At 32.2% G+C, this 13,201-nt stretch overlaps 3 protein-coding genes across 4 annotated transcripts in view; 1 reads left to right on the top strand and 2 right to left on the bottom strand.

Annotated features, from left to right (window-relative positions):
- Positions 1 to 3,967, top strand: part of LOC141458143 (uncharacterized) — an 85,918-nt gene extending 81,951 nt beyond the window's left edge. Inside the window, exon 5 of the mRNA XM_074135740.1 lies at positions 1,479 to 3,967. Within this exon, the coding sequence (XP_073991841.1) occupies positions 1,479 to 1,522 (44 nt within the window). The 3' untranslated portion in view covers positions 1,523 to 3,967. The remainder of the gene's footprint in view (positions 1 to 1,478) is intronic.
- On the bottom strand, positions 3,909 to 6,674 carry LOC141457946 (uncharacterized). The gene is made up of 2 exons (XM_074135352.1): positions 6,482 to 6,674; positions 3,909 to 5,360 (listed from the first exon to the last, which is right to left on the bottom strand). The coding sequence occupies exons 1-2, from the start codon at positions 6,542 to 6,544 to the stop codon at positions 4,383 to 4,385; spliced, it is 1,041 nt and encodes a 346-aa protein (XP_073991453.1). The 5' UTR covers positions 6,545 to 6,674; the 3' UTR covers positions 3,909 to 4,382.
- A 2,554-nt stretch (positions 6,675 to 9,228) lies between these two features.
- Positions 9,229 to 12,806, bottom strand: LOC141457942 (uncharacterized). Of its 2 annotated transcripts, none has more exons than XM_074135346.1 (2): positions 12,650 to 12,806; positions 9,229 to 10,827 (listed from the first exon to the last, which is right to left on the bottom strand). In XM_074135346.1, exons 1-2 carry the CDS (start codon positions 12,698 to 12,700, stop codon positions 9,367 to 9,369), a joined length of 1,512 nt encoding a protein of 503 aa, XP_073991447.1. In that variant the 5' UTR covers positions 12,701 to 12,806; the 3' UTR covers positions 9,229 to 9,366. The 2 variants fall into 2 exon arrangements, with proteins under 2 accessions (XP_073991447.1, XP_073991448.1); XM_074135347.1 differs by lacking the exon at positions 12,650 to 12,806 and adding an exon at positions 11,079 to 11,177.
- Between the last annotated feature and the right edge of the window lie 395 nt (positions 12,807 to 13,201).

Genomic DNA, 13,201 nt, shown 5'->3' with positions numbered 1-13,201 from the left:
TTTTTGTTTATTTCAGTTTGGTTCTGTGTCATGGTTTTTGTAATATTTGAAAGTGCAGTTGAAGCATATACATATAAAAAGTTCAATAGCGGTTGGTGAAACCTCTTCGTTTTTATGTATTTGTTTGATTCTGATTCAGTTTGGTTTTGTGTCATGGTTTTTGTAATATTTGAAAGTGCAGTTGAAGCATATACATATAAAAAGTTCAATAGCGGTTGGTGAAACCTCTTCGTTTTTATGTATTTGTTTGATTCTAATTCAGTTTGGTTTTGTGTCATGGTTTTTGTAATATTTGAAAGTGCAGTTGAAGCATATACATATAAAAAGTTCAATAGCGGTTGGTGAAACCTCTTCGTTTTTATGTATTTGTTTGATTCTAATTCAGTTTGGTTTTGTGTCATGGTTTTTGTAATATTTGAAAGTGCAGTTGAAGCATATACATATAAAAAGTTCAATAGCGGTTGGTGAAACCTCTTCGTTTTTATGTATTTGTTTGATTCTAATTCAGTTTGGTTTTGTGTCATGGTTTTTGTAATATTTGAAAGTGCAGTTGAAGCATATACATATAAAAAGTTCAATAGCGGCTGGTGAAACCTCTTCGTTTTTATGTATTTGTTTGATTCTAATTCAGTTTGGTTTTGTGGTGCCGATGTATCTATTATGGCCTGATCTGCTGAGGTATTATCAGTAAATTGTCTTCTTAAAACATCAATGTGATTACTTAATTTATCAGCAAGCATAACGTTTATTCTGCCTCTTTTTTTTTTAAGTTTAATGGGATTTGTTTTTAGATTTGATGAGGGTGTTTTAACATAAACTTCTTGCGGAATTCGTGGCAAGTCATCTTAATTTACAGTTTTGTCTATTTTACCATTAAATATCATAAAGCATCTCCATCACTGTATAGTGAGCCGTAAAGAAATAGGAAGAGCAAAAAAAAGAAGAGTTGCACGCCTTGAATGGTTCAATTAAACTAAGGAATCCCTTACGAACGTTGAATTATTCGAAGAATAGTTTGCAGCCTCCCCTGGTGGCTTTCTTCTTTGTTTGAATTATTTACTGTATGATCAGTTTAAAAAAGTTTTACCAACGTCTCATTAAACATATTAAATAATCGAATATTACAATTTTGATTTCATTCCTCTTCTGGCTTACAACCCAGTCTAGGCACTCTTTTATTACCCCTGGTTTCGTTTCATGGCATACTTTTTATATAATAAACTTTATATAATACAAATATACAATAATTAATATTAGTTGGTGAGAAAAGGGATTTTGGAGTAATTGCTCCTTTTGAGTTAATTAGCCATTGAATTCTTAGTTTTCAGATGGGTTCATGTTTCACCCTAAAAGTTGTCTGTCCTACATTAAAAAAGTAAACTTTATTTATAGATAAGTAAAACATTTTTTAATTGTAAATGGAAAAGCATATGTATCCAAGTATTTCTTGAATTAAAAAAAAAAAATCATTCATACAGGTGTGTTCGGTGTGGAGACTGGTGAAACCCACAGGGAGCTTTAGTGGGAGAGTGAGGGAATAATAATAATAATTAAAAAAAACAGGAACTAAGCAGCGTCTTTCCCAAAGAAAGTACTCAACAGTTTGCTACAAGAAAAAAAAAAGAAAAAAGTCCATCAACATAAGATCAGCCAGCACAGCACCGTAAGAGAAATTAAAACGTCATGTTGGACGATTGTATTATTTAGAAGCATCCCCCTCCCCAATTTTGATCTAATATACATAAAGATGTAACCTAGTACCTGTAACTGAAAAGTTTGTATAACTATTGGAAGGAGTTTGAAGAAGCAATAATGTTCTGATGAATCTATTGTTGTTACACTACCTTTATAATTGAAGAGCTTGGTGCAAAAAGGAGTTATCTACATTTTTTTTTTCAGAAAATGTGTTTAGTGGCGCCCCCTATTGTATGTTCAATTCTACATCTTTTGGTGCATAAACGAGTCTTTATGCAGACTCGTTTATTATTACTTATTCTCTAACCTAGGTTAGATTTGGAGCAAAAATGAGTTTTCTACTGCAGATAACTTACTTTTGCTCCAAACAGAAAAGATGACGCCATCAATCAAACAAAAAATTTTTTATTATGTTTATTTAATGTTTATATTAGGTAGATATTATTATTTTTTTTTTTTGACAGGCATAATAATATATCTAACATTCGCTTCGACAAGACACAAAATGCCACTTAAAAGCTCAAAAAATCTGTTGACTAAAGTACCTTAATATGTACTCAAGTATTACTGAAAATTATGATTTTGGTGCAAAAAAAAGAGTTAGCTGCAAAATAACTTTTGCTTATAGCAAGCTTAAAAAAATGCCCTAGAAAGTTCAAATTGAGCCCCAAATGACCCCCATCACAATATATTAACTAATCCTTACAGCAGACAAACATAAGGAATACATCTTAAAGCATATTTAGTTTTTTGTCCCTACTAAAAATTTTAAAAAAACTGTAGATAACTCCTTGGTAGCACCAAGATCTTCAATTATGTTCACCCTATTAGTTGTGCATCTGGCAACGCATGGAGACTATGTGCATTATTTATGTTACACTTAAATCTCAAATGCAAACATTGAAGTTACTATTAATACAAATTCTATCAAATAAATATTAAACATTATTGAAGAGTATTCTTAATTTAAAAAATTGTTGATTAAAAAAACAGAAAATATTTTGCAAAAAAAAAAATACGAATAATTAGCAACAAACAATGGATTTATTTTATAATTATTCCTATTTTCTATTAATTTCTTTTATTGTAGTCATATTTTTAGTTGTACTTTTCTGTTATACAATTTGTAGTTTGTAGAGACACCCAGTATTATTATTACTAAATATTCTACATCTCACTTCATTACTTGACAATAAAGTGGTTTGAGTTTAATTTTATTTTGTTCACCCTCTTAAAACATTGAATTCGAAAACAAATGTTTAGAAATTAAGTTTTAATTAATTAAAGAATTACCTAATTCTTTAAAAAAAGGTTTCAAAACTATTATTAATAGTAAAAGTGATAAAAGAGTGGTTGGAGGGAAGGCTCGTTAAACTAAGGAGTAATATGGAATTTGGATCGATTCCATCCGGACTAGGCTTTTGGATTTTATTTAATTGTTAATTTGAGAAATTTAAAGTAAAGTTTGTTTAATAGTCGCCTACGTACACGACACTTAATTTTGGTAATTTTGGGATTAAAAAATAGGCCATTACTTTTGAATCATGGGCTAGAATTTTAAAAATTCCTTGAAAGTATATTAAGGGATTTAAGCTCTTTTCAGAGGGTACAATTGTTTACCTCCTTTATTATTTAATTTTGTTCGACATGGTCCCAACGTTGTACAAAATCTGGTAGTGGAAAAGGTTCAAAAAGAACATCAGTTTGGGAAAAGTCTTAGTTGAAGAGAAGTTTAGAGATTTAATAAAAATGTACAGCGCAACATTGAAACATTAAAACATTGAATTCGAAAACAAATGTTTAGAAATTAAGTTCTAATTAATTAAAGAATTACCTAATACTTTAAAAAAAGGTTTCAAAACTATTATTAATAGTAATAATCCCTTAATATACTTTCAAGGAATTTTTAAAATTCTATCCCATGATTCAAAAGTAATGGCCTATTTTTTAATCCCAAATGTACAGCGTAAATCATTTTTAAACATCAAGTAGCTTATCTTGACGATTGTGGGTTTGAAGAAATAAGTGGAAGGATTAAGATACGACAAGAAAGTTCCGTTTATTTGTTAATAGGGGCAATATCCACATAATAATAGCGCAAATGCACTACTAATGGTAAAACATGTTTTTCCTTCCGTCTCTGTTAGAAAGGCAGGAAGTATGATAGCGGAAGATCTAGATCTTTTTTAGGGGATTAATTAGCCAAGGCACCGTTTTAATTTAAGGGAAATTACTAATAAATAAAGAGTTCATTTTTTTTTTTTTTTTTTTTCACACACGAAGTTATCAATAATTGTATGCAAAATAGATTTTACACAAGATACATCACATTACCAACAAATTTATTAGATCATCAACGTATAAGGAAATATCTCCTTTTTTTTTTTTATTGGACCTTTTTAAAAAAGTTTCTTCACTGAAATCAGTTTCTCGGTTTGTTTCTGTTGGTTGATACCAAAATCCAAGTGTTAGAGTGATATGATTTTGCTGTAAGATTTTGCTTAATCTCCTCACTGTTTTGATGATCTCCAAAAAATTATTATTATTGGGTTTATGGTCAAAATATAATATTTATATTGGCTAAAGCAAACTTTTGGTCTGTCTGACAATTTGTAACATTTTTACTGGCTAAATGTTCACTTTTGTTTTATAGATTTATTTAAATTTTGATTCCTATAATTTGGTGATTATATTGTTTTGTTTATAATATTGTAATTAGTAACACTGGCCTTATTTTTATCCATGTTATTATTTTTATCTTTATTATCTATTTTATATAATAAAAAATTATCAATTTTTTCATTATCTAAATTCATTTCAACAATATTATGATTTCTATCAAAAATTGTTGTACGATAAAAATCCATTCCATTTTTACTAAATGATTTTTTAAGACCATTTTCAGCAATTATTGGATTTTGATGGTAATCATCATCCTTTTTGGATCCAATGTGGAGCATGGAATAATTACTTAAGTTATTTTCTGAAAATGAAAAGTTGGATCCAATGGAAATTGGTTCTTTTTTCTTTATGGATTCACTAGAAGTCGTTAAAATTAAATTTGGTCTCATTTTTCTCTCCTTCATTGTTAATTCTTCTTGTTCAGATTTTGGTTTTGAATACGAAGTAAAATTACTACCAAACCGTACTCTTTTAGGAAATTTTCTTTCAATATAGTTCTCGGATAAATTTTCATCATGCATTTTCTGTAGGCTTGATGCTATTGAAAAATTATTTTTATCAATATTTTCTGTTTGATTATTATTGATATTGGGCATTTTTGACTGTTTCTTTTTATTAAAGACAAGCATTTTCTCTTTATGTACAAGTTTGTGCAATGCTTTTAACATTTCATTGGTTAATATTTTCTTTTTTACTGTAGGATATTTTTTTTTAATTTTATTTATGGATGTACGATATATTAATGGAATTTTATTAATAAATTTGTTCAAAATATTATCCTTTGTTTTGTTGAGACTAACGTTTAATGGATTATTGTTCAGAAATTTTTCCTTCTTATAATCGCAGCAATTCTTAGTACAGTTTTCCTTTATATCTTTATTTTTTATAAAACTGCAACAAATACATTCCTGAATTTTTTTTGTGCAATTCTTTATCAAATTGTCCTCAGTTATATTCCAGCATTGCTTTCTAAATATATCCAACTGAAACAAAAAATAAAAATAAAATAAATTTTAGCTAATTTTTATTTCTGTAGTAAAATACTACATGCATTCATGCATGCAGACATGTTGCATCCTTAGATTGGGACTACCCACTGAAACAACCTCTCTATTGTGGAACTAAAACTGTTTCATCACTTTACTTAGACCATGTCCTAACTGCCGCAACCTAAGATAGCTTAACTCTTTCATTGGAATCTCCTTTATTGACGATCCAGTTACACTTTGTCCCACAATTTGTAGTTAACTACGAGCGCCTTCTTTACTTCATCATCGCTCTCCAGCATTAAGAGTCTGATTAAAAGGACAGGTCTGGAGGGTGAGCTTTAAAGTGAGTGGAGCCACAATAGATCCAAAGGGGTCGCAGTGGCGTAGGCCTTGAGGCCGCCCTAGTCTAATCTAATCTAATCTACTTCATCATCTTGTCAATAATGGAGTCCGCAGGTTCCCACTTTCTGTCACCTCTACCAAAAAAAGATCATCGCCGACTAAGGATCTTTCTCATACAAAGAAGGTATTTATTTCTAGCCAGTTTTACGCGTCTAAACATCCAATACAACTCCCATATAAATCCGATGTTATTAAATGACTGAGGTAGTAGTTGATCACTCACCTAATCAGTCTCGCAGTCTAGCGCCCTCTACTTTCAGTCCCGCATGATCTGCCAGCTCTGAAAAGTAGATCTACTTCTTCTCGACTCGCAATCCCCTTTTTAATCTCTATATTCCCTCCATGATTAGCTTTTTTTTCCTTTTTTTTTTTTGTTTTTAGGTAGGAATGACTTTTGTTTGGCTTATTCTGACAATGCATGCAGATAGAGGAGATCGAATCATCATTAATTCGCGGTCTTTGACATACACAACGTAAATGTCTATGTTAAATGCAATCCGGCACCATATATAAAGCCCTATTTGCAGCTCCTGTCAGCTTAAATTGTTCAGTAGTCTTTCTATTTGAAATTTTGTTGGTTTTTTTTAGGCCTTCGTTTTACTGAGATACTTAAGTAAAGGCTTTGACTCTATAGTATTTCCCTTACATTACCTTAAATATACAAACAAATAGCTTACGTGCGTACAAACAAAAAAATAGAAATGGTAACCTACCTGCAAACCTTTAGTTTGGAAATTGTTGAACAACAATAAGAATGCAATTTGTAAAATGAACATTTTTGTAAATCATTAAGTTACAATATAAACACCACTAATTGCTATCTGTTAATGACTTTTGTTAAAAAAAGAAAAAAAAATAATAATTCCTAAGGACACACCATTACTTTTAATTAATGTAAAAGCAATATTTTTTTTTTATTAATGCACTAAATGTTTACTTCATTGGAAAAGAATTTCTCAGTCAAACGAAACAATTGAACATTAATTATTAAAGAAGCAATAACAATAAAAATGACTGCAAAACAATGGAACATAAAGATGTGTCTGCCTAAATTCGTAAGCTAAATATACTGTTAATAAAAGAAAAAAAATTTATGGAGAGTCTATAATTTAAGGTCTAAGGTCGCCCGAAGCTTTTTTTTCAGTGCACTGCCGGCCTTTAGCTTAATGTTCTCTCGTTACAGACAACACTCTTCATCAACGGATAGTGAGCTGTTAGAAGCTCTAAGAAAGAGAAAATTCAAGGGCCAGCAGTTGGATTCTTGCCAGGAATCTCCAGTATCCTAATCCCTTTTCTTACAGCTAAATTATTAACTATTTAGGGACGGATGAAATGGATGATGAAAAGCAATTTAAAAAATATAATTTGAGTGAATACTCTCACGACTATTACTACACTTAAAAAAGCTTTTAACAAAAAGCTTCAAATTTCAAGTCACCTTTAATTCTTTTCACATTAGAAGATGGACACTTACTTCTTCTTAAAGGAGTACTCCTAATTGAATTTCTAGGATAGATGTTTTCTGTAAAAGTTGCAAATGCATATGTTTGTAATAGATATAAAAAGTTTAAATAAAATCTGAGGAATACTTTGCGAGATAATCTTAAAATATGGCAAATTCCGTACTACAAAATGGTATTTTCAGAAGTACAATAACAAAATTTCTCCTACTTCCTTGAATAAGAGAAGCTAAAACTCTTGTACGACCACCCAAAACTACTTTTTCCTCACACCAATCATTTCAATTCTAGATTTTATCTTCGTACAAGTACTTAAATATCACAAGTTCCATAATTCTCTCTCTAATTGCTCTAATCCATTTGTACAGTCTCACGCCTCTACTGTTAATCTTAACAATCAAACCAGTGTCCAATGGCCCCGGGACTTCCTTGAAGGCTGAACATCATCATTGACTTCCTGTAGAGATTGCTACCCTTCAGTAGTTTCTCACCTCCTTTACCATTTACATTTTCACCAATTACTTATTGTATGTATTCATAAATAAATTGTAAATGACTAAATAAAATTTAAGAAATTATCTTTCAACCTAAACAATTTCTCTACCATTTAATATTATTGGACCAAATTAGTTACCCATTGGCCCACCATAAATTACAAGCAGATAACTAAACTGGCAATAAGATTAAATTTAAATTTGCCTCAGCTAAATTTGAAAATAAATTTTCAAATTGTATCTATCACCAGCAGAACATCTAAAAATTAATTTTACTGGAAAATGCTTACAAATAGTAGTGTTTAGTAGAATATTTTAGTGGGTTTTCCTTTACAATATTAGCATAATTAAAGTAAAGTAATTGCCTATTTTTTTAGGCGGGCTTTACGTTCAACTATCAATTAGGTGTCGTGGATTAGATGGATTAGAAATCGAACCCAGTACCACAATACATATTTGCTTTAACCGCTCGGCTAACGTGGCGCCTACTATTAACACAATTAATTTAAAAAATTAAGGGAAAGTGGAAGAAAATTATCAAAGTTGGGTGTTTTTCAACATTACGCTTTTTCATGCAGTTTATGTCGATGCATCCTCAAACAACTGACCAGCTGGGCAGTTTTAATGTTACTGAATTACTGGAGTCTTCTCCTGGGCGCTTTGGTGAAGACTGGGTTGCTATTAATTGGAAAAAGGTGAAGTAATTGATGATAATTTGAAAAAAAAAAAACTCATTGAACTGTTTCATTACAAAAACATACAATTCCTATGTCTCATGGTTATTTCATTTACTAGTTTCACTCAATGTATCTTTGCTTCGACTGATCAGCCGAAGGCCACTTAACAGCAACTCAATAAATATGAACAATTCTTTTTATAGTCCCTGAATTCTAAGTTTAGTTTTGTAATTTCTCATTTTGCAAAGCAAAGGACAACTACTAGCTTCAGTAAGGGCTAATGGACTATAAGGGACGGCTGAACGTTCAAAACTTCTATCGCATTCAATACTTACAATCCAAAATTCTAAGTACCATAGACAATGGTCGGTCTCTTTTCCACATCATACCTCATCATCTCTTCTGTTTATGCAAAAGTCCAACTCTGTTACCTGTAATTTCTTTCCAAACCATCCGCTCATTTAAATCCAAGCCCTCCCAACCCCATCTCTTCTAGAGGTTTGAGGCGCCGCTGAACGTTGGGTATCCAGTAGCCAGCCCTAACGCCTCCTAATAAGGCTATCATCCAGTGATGGCTGCCGTTCACGAAATCAAGCGTGTGTGCGGTGGGGGCAAGCCAAAGCACATAATCTATGTACTTTTCACCATTTTTACTGGCCGTACAGTAGACAAATTGTTAAATAAAAGGAAGAAAAAAAACAAGATCTTTTAAACTGCGATAATTGAAGGTCGAGTGACTTTTATTAGGTTAGGATCTCTCGCAGGATTATGAAGATCATTCAAGAAGTGGCTAGACCTCTAAGGGATATTAAATGTTAAACTAAACACGTATAATTACTGTCAGTTTTATTTTATTTTGTGATCTTCAATGCAGTAATGCATATTTACAGTAAAAAATAAATAAAACACGTTTTCTTAAGACAAAAAGAAGAAGAACGTGATTTATGAAACTCGCATACTTATCACGTTACCCGCTGCTGTCATCCTTGTTGCGTAAAATTATTTGCTTTTCCGAACCAGAATCATTACCCAACACCTGTTTGTAAGGGTAAATGAAATATCCTCCTTTATCTTGTGCCATTTTTTGTCCAATGGGAAAGGATTTTTTGACATCCTTGATACCTAAATTGCGTTCTTTGTCCGATCCATACTCTTTACCCTTTAACGGTTTGTAAAGGTAATTGAAATTTCCTCCTTTATCTTGTACCATTTTTTGTCCATTGGGAAAGGATTTTTTGTCATCCAAGCTACCTACATTTCGTTCTTGGTCCGATCCATACTCTTTACCCTTTAACAGATTATTGAAATTTCCTCCTTTATCTTGTACCATTTTTTGTCCATTGGGAAAGGATTTTTTGTCATCCAAGCTACCTACATTTCGTTCTTTGTCCGATCCATACTCTTTACCCTTTAACAGATTATTGAAATTTCCTCCTTTATCTTGTACCATTTTTTGTCCATTGGGAAAGGATTTTTTGTCATCCAAGCTACCTACATTTCGTTCTTTGTCCGATCCATACTCTTTACCCTTTAACAGATTATTGAAATTTCCTCCTTTATCTTGTACCATTTTTTGTCCATTGGGAAAGGATTTTTTGTCATGCTTGCTACCTAAATTGCGTTCTTTGTCCGATCCATACTCTTTACCCCATAACTGGTTGTAAGGGTAATTTCTGAAATTTCCACCTACAGCTGGTATTATATTTTGTCCATTTGGTAAGGATTTTTTGTCATCCTTGCTACCTAAAACGATTTCTTGGTGCGATCCAGACTCTTTACCCGTCAACTGATTGTAAGTGTCATTGCTGAAATTTCCTCCTTCATCTTGTACCATTTTTTCTCCTTTAGCAAGATTAAAGTCTTTCAGTTTATTATCCATAAAAGTTTGGTGATAGTTTTGTTTTGAAACAACTTCGCCATCTTTTCTTTCAACAACATTTCCTACCTTTTTCTTAATAACATTCTTTGATGATTCACCAACCGAATGGTTAAAATTTTGTTGAAGCGCTGCTTTTGCTTTGGTAACAATAAATTCACCATTAGGTCCAGTTTTAAGGATAGGTTGATCAATTATGGTTTTATGACCGGTTTTGGAACTTTCTTTTTGCACTCCTTGGTCAGATAATTGGTTATCATAATGCATCGTTTTACCATTAGGTCCTGCAGATTGTATATTGCCTATTTTTTTCGCTTGTGTAGTCTCAACGAATGAGGAATTTTTATCATGGTAAGCTTGATCGTTTACTGATCCATCTGCTCTTTGTTTAAAAATACTAACATCGTTGTCACTGTATGTTTTAGAGTATGAAGTTCCAGACGTGTGAGTATAGTCCATCTGGCCGATCGGAATGTCGGAGAAATTTGGCATAAAATTTGGAGAACGATGAACTCTTAAATTGACAAGTGCTGCTGCATTCTCAGCTCTGACCTGTAACAAATATGCTCCGCTAATTATTTTTTTCCAAAGTTAGAAATTAATTTATAGAAAATTCACTATAAATCAATTAAATTCATATCTCACGATATGTTTTAAATAAAACGTTTTTCCTTTGTGTGATTTTAAACTATAAAAAAAAGACCAAAACATGGGTACTGAATCGCAATAATCCGGGTGCTTTAAAATGAATTTAAATAATTTCGAAACTTATTTTATGTATACAATTTTAGATAGAAATAGACCTTTTCATGAACAATTACCAACTTTTCAAAGTTATAGCATTTATATCTTTTTAACGCACATAAAATTAACCTTTTTCACCAGCTGACTAAATGCGGTAACTTGATAAAATATTGGAATATGGAATCTTGACTTAAATTATTTGAATTTAATGCAAGATTTAATCGCATTGACTTCAACAAGAGTTACAGCATCCTGGCTAACATGTTTAATGTACTTTAAAAAAAAAAAAAAAATGTTAAGTATATGTTTTCACCTCGGGCCCTGTCACCTAATTGGTAAATTGGCCGATAAGCTCTTTTTTACTTCCTAAACCCTGCTCGTCTCACTTTAAACTACATATTGCATTGTGTGTGTTAAAGTTTTCTACATCAAAAAGCCCTAATTAGGCTTCCTAATTAGAGTTCTAAATACGGTTTTTGAGGGAAGCCGTAGTTATAGATAGAACCATACTGGATAGGGTAAACGAAAGAAGGTTATTGTGGTTTGGACATATTCTTCGCATGAGCGAATACGCGCCTCCCCAAAAAAAGGCTCTCTGCTGGCTAACTACTGGTAGATAAAGAAGAGAAAGGCGCGCCTATGAATAGTTGGCTCGCGCAGATAACAGAGCTCGCAAGGTCTATGCGAAAGCGACGCTCAGGATAGGGAAGGATGGACGCTTGGAGCAAGGAACCCTGGTCAGGGAAAATACCTTGGAAAGAAGAAGAAGATCTTTCTAACTGAAAAATATTTAATGGAAATCAAATTTGAGACTAAATTTTTGAACTTGGAGAAAGTTGGGAAAAGGAAACAGCTGATAACTTTTAATCAGATTCAGATTTGAAGAAACTGAATTAAACAAACTTAATAGATTAGATTAAATTAGGGTGGCCTCAAGGCCTGCGCCACCGCGACCCCTATGGATCTATTGTGGCTCCCCGGCTTTAGAGCTCACCCTCCAGACCCGTCCGTTTTATCAGACTCTTAATTCTGGAGAGTGGCTCCTGGGTAAAGCTCTCAGGCCTTGGTTTTTCCTCCTCGAGAAGTAACATCTTTAGCCATACGAGCCCCTCACACTGACACAACACGTGCAGTGCCGTTTCTTCCTCTTCCTGACAGAACCTACAAAGGCTATCATCTGCCAGGCCCATGCGATGCATGTGCTTTCTGAGCCTGCAGTGGCCCGTTAATAGACCTACAATTATCCTTATAGCCCCACGGCCTTGACGGATTAATTCTGCGGTCAGCCTCGGCGAATAGCCTCTGATGAACTCCTTCGCCTGTCGTAGCCCAGTGGTGGCAAGCCACCACTCCTGAGCCTTACTCTGCACCCATGCATTGATGGCCGCAGACTAAACACATTTCGAAACCCCAAAGCAGGGCTCCGGGCCAACGAAGTGTCCCGCAGAGCCTTCCCGGGCCAATAAATCCGCCACTGCGTAAAATAAATAACTAAAGGGCGATAAACTTCTTGTATCTACAAAGAAAGCTTTTTTATTGAAGTTAGGAAAAAAAACAATCAAACAAACTATAACTTTTTAAAAATAAACACATACATGTATAAACAAATTATTAAATATTTTAAACTTACTTTGTAGAAAAATGAAGCTGTGGATAATAAGATCAATTCAAAAATCCACATTATTTTTAGTTTAGCTGAAATATTTGAATAGGTTATTTCTCTTCTGGTTGCTCTTAATTTATAACTAATTATTGCCTAATTCTGTATTCTAAAATTTTTGACAATTGTTTAATTGTCAAATAAAATATAATTGAACAATAGGGTAATTAACTTAATAAACTAAAAATATTTAAATCATAAGATAGTTTAATTGTTACGCCTTACCTTTAAAAATCTTTAATTATATCGTTAAAAGAAACAATAAAAATCAATAATTATTAGCTGTTTTTAATAGGAAAATAACTATTTTCCAAAACGTTTCTGTAAAAATTAGGAATTTGTTTTTTTAAATTTAATAAAAAATTAAAAATCTGTTTAATTATAAATGAAAAGCATTTATGATTGTGAAAAACCGAGTAAGAAAATTTATTTATAAATCACCTACACAAATCCAAATATAATAAATTAATTTTATAGATGCCTTTTCTTTACCTATTTCCTGAAAATGTTCATGATGTTTTA

The sequence above is a fragment of the Rhodnius prolixus genome, unplaced genomic scaffold, assembly GCF_049639745.1.
Source record: "Rhodnius prolixus isolate KJV_2025 unplaced genomic scaffold, Rpr scaffold_5, whole genome shotgun sequence".
NCBI lineage: Eukaryota > Metazoa > Arthropoda > Insecta > Hemiptera > Reduviidae > Rhodnius > Rhodnius prolixus.
The sequence above is the reverse complement of the archived record's forward strand: the minus strand, read 5'-3'. Positions and strand labels throughout refer to the sequence as shown.

Bases quoted from the DNA above. Each gene is read 5' to 3' on its own strand.
- LOC141457946 (XM_074135352.1), bottom strand. From the start codon at position 6,544: ATGTTCATTTTACAAATTGCATTCTTATTGTTGTTCAACAATTTCCAA. The intron at 5,361-6,481 runs GTAGGTTACCAT...TTTTTGTTTCAG, and splicing joins TCCAAACTAAAGGTTTGCAG to TTGGATATATTTAGAAAGCA.
- LOC141457942 (XM_074135346.1), bottom strand. From the start codon at position 12,700: ATGTGGATTTTTGAATTGATCTTATTATCCACAGCTTCATTTTTCTAC. The intron at 10,828-12,649 runs GTAAGTTTAAAA...TATTTGTTACAG, and splicing joins CAGCTTCATTTTTCTACAAA to GTCAGAGCTGAGAATGCAGC.